The sequence below is a fragment of the Ovis aries genome, chromosome 25 (genome assembly GCF_016772045.2).
Source record: "Ovis aries strain OAR_USU_Benz2616 breed Rambouillet chromosome 25, ARS-UI_Ramb_v3.0, whole genome shotgun sequence".
Classification (NCBI taxonomy): domain Eukaryota; kingdom Metazoa; phylum Chordata; class Mammalia; order Artiodactyla; family Bovidae; genus Ovis; species Ovis aries.
This window is the reverse complement of record NC_056078.1, coordinates 25148796-25157059: the sequence shown is the minus strand read 5'-3', so window position 1 is coordinate 25157059 and position 8264 is coordinate 25148796. Positions and strand designations below refer to the sequence as shown.

At 56.0% G+C, this 8264-nt stretch overlaps 1 protein-coding gene across 1 annotated transcript; it reads right to left on the bottom strand.

Moving 5' to 3' along the window:
* Nucleotides 1–4889: 4889 nt before the first annotated feature.
* FAM241B (family with sequence similarity 241 member B) lies at nt 4890–7832 on the bottom strand. Its single transcript, XM_027962263.2, has 3 exons — nt 7764–7832; nt 6376–6505; nt 4890–5682 (listed from the first exon to the last, which is right to left on the bottom strand). The coding sequence occupies exons 2-3, from the start codon at nt 6466–6468 to the stop codon at nt 5413–5415; spliced, it is 363 nt and encodes a 120-aa protein (XP_027818064.1). The 5' UTR covers nt 6469–6505; nt 7764–7832; the 3' UTR covers nt 4890–5412.
* Between the last annotated feature and the right edge of the window lie 432 nt (nt 7833–8264).

Here is an 8264-nt window from a genome sequence, read left to right as displayed (position 1 = left end):
AGGGGGAAGGAGGGAGGCTTTGCCTGTATGCATCTGTACATTGCCTGGTCTTTGAACCATGCAAACGGATTGTTTTTCAGACTAAATTTTTAAAATATTCTTATGGCTGATTCACGTTGTTGTATGGCAGAAACCAACAAAAACTGTAAAGCAATTATCCTCCAATTTAAAAACACTTTTAAATAGCTTGCCCAAGATCATACAATGTTTCCCAGAGTTGTAGAATACTTTCACATGGCAGGGTATGAAATGATTTGCGGTTCACAAGATGATGGTAAGCAATTCACAAACACAGCACTGAGTCCTCCCGTGAGAAAGCCGTTCCCTTTCCAGTTCTCTCCAGTCTTCTGAATCCATCAAGGGGAGCATCTCAGCAAGATGCCAATGGGTCTTTAACACCTCTCCAAATCCTCATAAACCACCTTTTTAACAAAGAAAGCAGGTATCAGACATAAAGCCTTGGCCGACAGCAGTGGCTACTAGCTAAGTGGTGAAAATGGAATCATGTCATTTTCTCTACACTGAATTTATTTACTAATATTTATGAGGAATGGCAAGGAACATTGGCCTTACATTTGCAATAGTAATATGAGTCTTCCTTTTCAAAATACTTTTAAGTAAAATTTGTGTTGCTCTAAAGAAAACTATTATGTAAACCCTAATGCCACTGCTGTGTGAGCATGGTATAATCAAGTGCTAGCCTTGTGCCAAAAACTGCTAAGTATTTCCCATGAATTTATATACTGATCCTCCTGCCAGTGGGAGGTGCAGATGAGGACATGGAGAGGCAGGGAGAATGTGGACCTTGCCCAGGGTCACTGGTTGACTGGACGTGGAGTTGGGAATTTGGCATCCAGCCCACCGTAGGGCCCAGCAAGCAGCACAAGGAGGCGTAAGCCTTAAGCCTTGGTCTCCCGTGGTGGCACCCAGCTAGACAGGCTGCAGGCTTCTCTCCCCACCTGGCTTTGGGGGCACAGCCCTCTGCCCCCCTCATCCTCGCCTGTCCGGTCCTTCAGGGACCCTACATGAGATAATCGGATTTCTCTCCTTGTCGGTTTGCAATGAAAATGTCACATGTTCAGGAAAGCAGGGAAGAGGGCTGCACCCCATCCAGTGGCTGCAGCCCGGAGCTGGGAAGCTCTAGAGGCCCCCCAGCTAGGCAGCTCAGCTAGAATCCTTCCACCCACCCTGTGCCCTCTGCCCTCACAGAACTGATGTGATGGTCACATGGGTGCCAGCAGGCGGTGAGGCCTGTGACCACCCTGTCTCTCTCCTCTCTCGGGACACGGGCACCTCGGCCCAGTCAGGGGGTAAACTTATCCACAACCCTCCATCAGAATCACCTGGGAGGGGGGGCTTTGTTAGGGGCAGGTTCTGGGCCACACCCCTCAGCGCATCTGAGAGTCTATGGTGAGGCCTGGGGATCTGCATCTGAAACAAGTCTGTAGGTGATGCTAACAAATCCTAGCTCTAACCACGGCTCACTTAGGGGTTGAAGAGGTGGGGGATCCTCGGGTGGATTATATGTGCTCTCCAGTGGCTCAGACAGCAAAGAATCAGCCTGCAATGCAGGAGACCTGAGTTTGATCCCTGGATCGGGAAGATTCCCTGGAGAAGGAAACGGCAGCCCACGCCAGTATTCTTGCCTGGAGAATCCCACGGACAGAAGAGCCTGGTGGGCTACAGTCCACGGGGTCGCACAGAGTCGAGCAGGACTGAAGCGACTGACACACACACAGTGCGCTCAGCAGTGAAGTGAGGACGACGCTGATAGAACCGATGACGTTCTGGTGACAAACGACACCGGGCGCTCAGCACAGTGTCAGGCACACAGCACGTTCAGCAAACCTCTCCTGTCCTGACACGAGACAGGTAACAAGCCTCCTCTTAAGGAGCGAGAGAAGCAGCTGCATTTCTTCTCCAGCAGAAGTGGGGCGGGTGGTGACATGGGCCACAAATGCCCAGCGCTGCCCCTGGGTTCTGGCTGCCTGGACATGAGGACTGCTCTGGCTGAGCCACTGCACTGCTTCAAGGGGCAGCATCTGAGGAGGTGCAGGAGTTGGAGCATTCTCCCCCCACGCCCCCTGTCTGTCTCCCTCACCCACTGCACCAAGCGTGATCCCCAAGGCTCTGGGCAGCAGGAGGGATCCAGACCATTACCCCTCACTGGAGATGAGCAACAAGGTTCTAGAGGCTAAGTGAGCCGTCCAAGGTCACAGACTCACAAAGCAGAGCAGAGCCTACAAACAAACAGGCTTCCTCCAGGGCCCAGCCATCCAGTGTGCGGGGCCTTCTCTGCCCTCACGGTCAGGCATCCCTGGGCAGAGGCTCTGGCCACCACAGCAGGGCTTTTCCCTTACTTCAGACAGCTGGAGTCCTTGGTTAGAAAGCCTGGCTCCTTGCCTCTGCTAAATGGCCCAAGCAGAGTCCCAGAGCTACCAACACTGTTTAGCTCTGTCTCAGGCTTGGTGCTTCTTCTGGGGAGACAGAGCTGTGGTCCCTACTTGCAGGCTAGCTGGTGGGTGGGGAGGGGTAGAGGGTGTAGAGCAAAGGGCTTGGAACTTGTGGAAGGGCCCAAGAGGCCACTGGTGCTCGGAGATGGAGCAGCAACAGATGGTAGGGCCAGGAGCTCCTCCCCAGACAGCCCCAACTAGGGGTTTGAAAAAGCCCCACGGGGGGACAATGGTCGTCTCCAGCCTCACAGAGGCAGCAGAGGGAACCCAGCTGTGGCTTCTGAGGCAGTCAGGCCACAAATCCAACCTGACATGGAAACACAGGGCCTGGAGGATTAGCCCTAGGGATTAGTAGAAACCTCCATTGAAATCTGCCCTCAAGGTGGCCCGGTCTGGGGGGTCCCATCATGTAGCAGGCAGGGTGGTGGGTCAGGGAGCATAGAGGAAGGGGCCACGCTGTTCAGCAAACCTCCAGCTAGGACGCCCACTGGGCCAAGGCAGCCCTCGGCCTCACTCGGGCCCATCGCGGTCTGCATCTGGCCACCTCCACCTGCTTAGAACACGCCTGCAGCACGATTTCTTGGTGGCGAGGGTTTACCAAAGGACCTCATACAGGAGGCAGAGATCGCTTGTATTACTAGCAGGTCCAAAGGCTGCACAACCCCAGGAGGCGCCTTCTCTCAGCATGCTGCCTCTACGAGGCAGATTTTCAGACCCTGGACCTTGAGAAATGAGGCAGGACATTGGTTAGCAATCCACCTGGAGCCCAAGGGGCACAGGGAAGGTGGGTTGAGGAAAGGAGGGTCAAGAGGGGCCCCTGGGACCCCAGCCCACTTCAACCACAGAAGCTGTATTGGGTCTGTGTCTTGAGTGTTGAGCTCAAGCGGCAAACAGCACTTCTTACTTCAGCAACTCACTTGTTTCAAATCCCCACTTCTTCCCTTAAGCTGGCTAGGGAGCCCAAGAACAGGTGGGGGTGGGGGGCTGACACCGGGGCTCCTCCCAGCCCACAACCTAGCTCTTGCCCATCTGCCTCCTTCTAGTGGGAGCAGGGAGGAGGGCCCTGCCTTCTCTAAAGCACTCTCTATTCTCCTCCAAGGCTGCAGGCTTTGGGGATGGAAACTGAATTACAGAAAAAGACACAGTTCTCAGTCCTCCTGAATTTATGGACTCAGATTCATAGCCCTTCAAGGAATTTTATACGTTGAAGGTTCACCTAAGATTTATTTCTTCAGAGCTCTACAAGCCAAGAAGGCAGGGAAAGCTCAGCCTCAGGGGAAGCTGTAGGGGTCGTCCCTCCCCCAGGGCTGCTGGGCTGGAGCCACTGGGGGCGGGGGGAGCAGGCGGCGGAAGTGCCCCAGGAGGAAGTGCCCCAGGAGACAGCCGGGAGAGCAGCCAGGCCTGGGTACTCCCTCCCCTGCCCAGGCCCCAGAGGAGCCACTGGGAGCTAGACTCCTTCCCAGTCCACAGAAATAGAGACACAGAAGACCCTGAGAAGAAAGTCCTGTTTGAACAGCATAAAGCTCCCCCTGGGAGTGTCTGTGATAAAAGCCACCAGCTCCCTCCAGGGCACAGGGTTGGTGGGGAGAGGGTTCTGTCCCCCATAGCACACAGGCTCTCAGCAGGGACAGGAACCATCTCCACCTCTCCCCAAGTCTCCCCCACATACACCCCATGAAGGTCTGCTGCCCCGGGCTGGGCTTTCAAGAAGCACCTCCCAAACCTGCCTTCCTCCCCCAAACCACCAGACCCAGAAGGAGGACCCTAAATGAAGGGTGACAAGTCTGGTCCCCGGGCATGGGGAGCCCTCAAGCTCACCCAGCCTCTCTCTTACCTTTGATGATCAGCCCACTGAAGGCCCAGAGCCCCCAGGCATCCAGTGCCACCCCGGCCCCCCAGCAGGGCCTCCACACAGACCCAGGGCTCAGCCAGCCATAGCTCAAGGCCACTACTCACCTAAAGCCGGGCACCCTCACCCTACGTGCACCGACTGGTCAGTGCCAAGACCTCTGCTTTCTGGGGAGAGTGTCCCGAGGTTAGAGGCCGTGAGAGCCTTGGGAGGCTGAGGGAGGGCTGAGCAGCCTCTGGTCCGAGCCCCTGGGCCAGGGAGACCTGCACCCCAGCTGTCCTGACACAGCCCACAGCCTCACTGGTTGTTCTTATCAGAGGACCTGCCCCACGCCACCCCACCCCAACAAGGCCCACAACTAAGAGTGAGCCAGTTATCCAAGCCATCAGTCAAAAGGCCCAACTCCAGGCTTTACCTGGCCCACTGCCCCTGCTCTCAGAGGCTGCAGGGAAAAGGTTAGAAACCACCCCCCAAGGTCAGTACCCGCCTCTGCCCATTTCACCAGCCCCAGCCACTCCCAAACCACCCTTACCATGTCTTCCAGATCTCCATGCAGCCGTACTACCCATGTCTTTACATGGACACACTTTTACTGAAATTTCTTTATTGAAAATGCCACCACAATAAGTAGAATACCAGTACCACGTGTCATAAATAAAAGGTAGCCAATAAAAATATACCATTAAAATGGAACGGAGCTATAAAAGTCTGGAAACTTTTCCCACTAAGCCCCAGGCCTGCTCCCTAGTAACGGGGAAGCCAGCCTGTGTTCTGGGCATGAGAACACATTGGCATCTAGCAGAGACTTTCTTCTTGGCATAAAAGGACTGGAAGAGAATTGGAAAGAGAATCCCTCTTTTGCTGTGACTTTGTGCTTAATGTCTGACACTAGCTAAACACGTCTCAAGGGAATGAAGTGGGGATCACCCGATCCTTTGGGAATGTTGGACTAGAGGCTCCCTCTGCCTCTTGCTTAACACAATGTACACACAGGCTCTCTGAGCACACCCTCAAGGCACCGGTGTGGAACTCCTCCCCACGTGCCTGCTCTCACACCGAGGCCCCAAAGCTCCCCCTCCCACACACCTGCCCCCCAGCAGCCCCTGGAGGTCACCGCTGACTCAGGTGGGACACCAGGTAGACGAGGCCCACCAGCAGGAGCCCGCGCACGCCGAGCATCATGAGCAGGAAGAGCAGCAGGATGGAGGTCACCGGCTCCACGGCGTGGTTGCCCAGATGCCATTGTGGGAAGCCCATATTCACCAGCTGCCGGTTGAGGTCATTGAAGGGGGACTGGGCGGCACCCAGCCTGGCGCCTGCCTGCTGCTGGCGGGGGCCGGGACCCCCCAGGGAGGCACCGTGGCCCCTATTGAGAAAGCTCTGCGAGGTGAAGACAGAGAGAGACGAATGAATCCAGAGAAAGCTTCCCTGGAGCTGAGGCACTGGAGGCAGGAGGATGCCTGCCCTCCCCTAAGACCACCTGGGGCCACCCCCTCCTTTCTCAGCAATCCCCAAATGCTACCCATACCACTATGGGTAGCCCAAATGCTAGTCCAACCACTGAGTCACACGCTCTCAGAGCATAGAAAATGCCAATCCACATTCCCTCCTTCACGTGAGAGAGAGTAGAGGAAGGAGGCAACGAGATAAGACTACAGGGCGTGGCTTCTGGGAGGACATTTTTAACCTCCTCCTTCCTTCTTTTCAACTCATCGTGCAGCCATGGGCTCATCTTCTCCACTTATTTTCCAGCTTCTCTCTCATCCAACAGACTCTAAAAGATGCTGGCTCCAGTAGGGGTTGCTGACCAGATTAAGGGAGAGAGCTCTTGGGTTTGAAGTCTGGGAAGGCTGCCTGGAGAAAGGAGAGCTGGGGAGGCAGAGGGCTGAGAAATAAATCTACTGGGGTTTTCCGCAAGCCTTAAACCCCCAGGCTGCCCAGCCCTGCTCTCTATAAACAGGGCTTCAGTACAGAGAAGGTTAATCACCAGCAAGGGAGCCTCTGGGATCGAGGAAGTAATTGGTACATTGGACAGGAGACCAGCTGCTCTCATCCACAGGGCTGGGTGCCTACCTGTCGAGGAGTGCTACTGCGCGGCTGGGTAGTATTCCTCACGCGGGGGTCATCATCCTGCACAATTTCCCCATTGGCCAAGATCCGGACCATCCTTCCAGGCTGCACCTTTCACCAGGCCTCAAAACACCTGAAGGAAAACATTCACCAAAGAGATGCTTGCTTTCAGTGGGAAAAACTGCAATTCTGGGTGCTCACATTGGTGACCCAGGCTGAGCAGACGGTGTGTCTAGTTAATAAAGAGAAGAGAAACAAATACTAGCTGTTTGAAAGAGTCCACTAGGAAAACTATCAAAAGGACCTTCGAGGGACTTCTCTGGCAGCCCAGTGGTTAAGACTTCTCACTTCCAATGTAGGGGGCATGTGTAAGTTCCCACTTGCTGCAGGGCGGAAAAAAAAAAAAGAAAAAAGATCCTTGCAGAAGGAAGTTTTATTATTAATCACCACCGCCAGCAACAAAGGAGATGACAACCCTTGCTCATCAAGTCCACCCAGGCTCATCTCACTCACACCTCCCAACAATCTTCCAGGGCTGCTCCAGCTAGAGACCCAGAGGGGCTTACCTCACTCACCTAGGACCACCCATTCATGGCCAGCAGAGAAAGAACACGAAACCAAGAGCTCTGGCCCAAGGTCCCTGTCTGTTACTAACTGTGGAGTTCAGTGTCTCTCTCCATTTCCCTTCCGTTAAACAATGGTCCAGTGGGCTGTTCCTTCGGGGAGATGCTAGGTACTCAGGCCTTCTGCCCGCAGGAGACAGGGCCCACTGCAGAGCTGCTTTCCTGCAAAGGGCTTACCCTCAGCTGTCCCTCACCTCTCAGCTAACACCAGGAGGGCGGGGCCAGCCTTCCCGAAATACAGGATGGGGGATGCTGCTGCGGACCTGGGAGCGGAAGGGAGAAAAGGAGGGGGGAGGGCCCCAAGGGAGTCCACGGCTGGAGCTGGGGGTCCTTCCACGCTTCTCCCCGAATCTGGGTCAAGGCCATTATTTCTCAGAATATGAGCCACAGTTTTCGTCTAATTTTCAAAAGCACTCGTAACACACTCGCCAAAAGGGGTTAAGAGCCCTTTTCCCTTGCCCAAGGCATGGACAGGCGGATCCCCTTTTTGAAGCCTGCTGGCCCTTGCAAATAACCAAGAGGGTCCAAGGGCCCTCCGCAGTCCCTTTGTGCCTCGCCATCCCGCCCCGCTGGGTGGGCTGAGGGTGCGGTGGGCCCTTCCAGCTCCTGCCACTACGGGAGGTGGGGGTGGGGAACGGGGCTGGCAGGGCGCGCTGCCGGGGTGGGAGGGGCCGCTGCCCGGGCCGCGGAGCCCGACTCCGAGACCAGGCCCAGGGGAAGGGAGGAATGCACCCTCGCTCCCCCGCGCCCAGGGTTTCGGACACTCACCTGCGGGCGCGGCTCCCGGGCCCCGGTGGCGTCCACTCGCCGCGGCTCCCAGGCCGCTTCCTCCCACCTGACCTCACAGGAAGCGCGCGCCGCAGCCGCACTGCCCCGCAGGTGGCGCGGCAGCTCCCTCTGTAGGCCTCTGGGGGAACTGCAGCTGCCGGGACCCAGGAGGCGCAACACGCGGGAGGAGGGAGACACACCCGCCAGAGGTGGAACTGAAAGAGGACCCGGTGCACCTCAGTACTGGGAGAGAGGGAGTGCGGAGGAAGGAGAGCAAAGAGAAGGGAGAAGAGGAGGAGGAAAAACTAGGATGTGGGGGAGCCTCCGACCTGTGTGCCACAGGCTCAGCCCGCCGCTATGAGTGGCTGAGCCTTTAGGTAGGACCCACCCCAGCCCTCAAGGAAGTCCAACCCCACTTCCAGTTCTGGAAGTGAAACGCAAAGGAGAAAGTGAAATGAAAGTCACTTAGTCGTGTCCGACTCTTTGTGATCCCATGGACTA

What these genes read in the sequence shown, in the direction of transcription:
- FAM241B (XM_027962263.2), bottom strand. Translation starts at nt 6,468, where the DNA reads ATGGTCCGGATCTTGGCCAATGGGGAAATTGTGCAGGATGATGACCCC. An exon ending in GCAGTAGCACTCCTCGACAG is followed by an intron (nt 5,683 to 6,375) that starts GTAGGCACCCAG and finishes TTCACCTCGCAG; the next exon opens with AGCTTTCTCAATAGGGGCCA.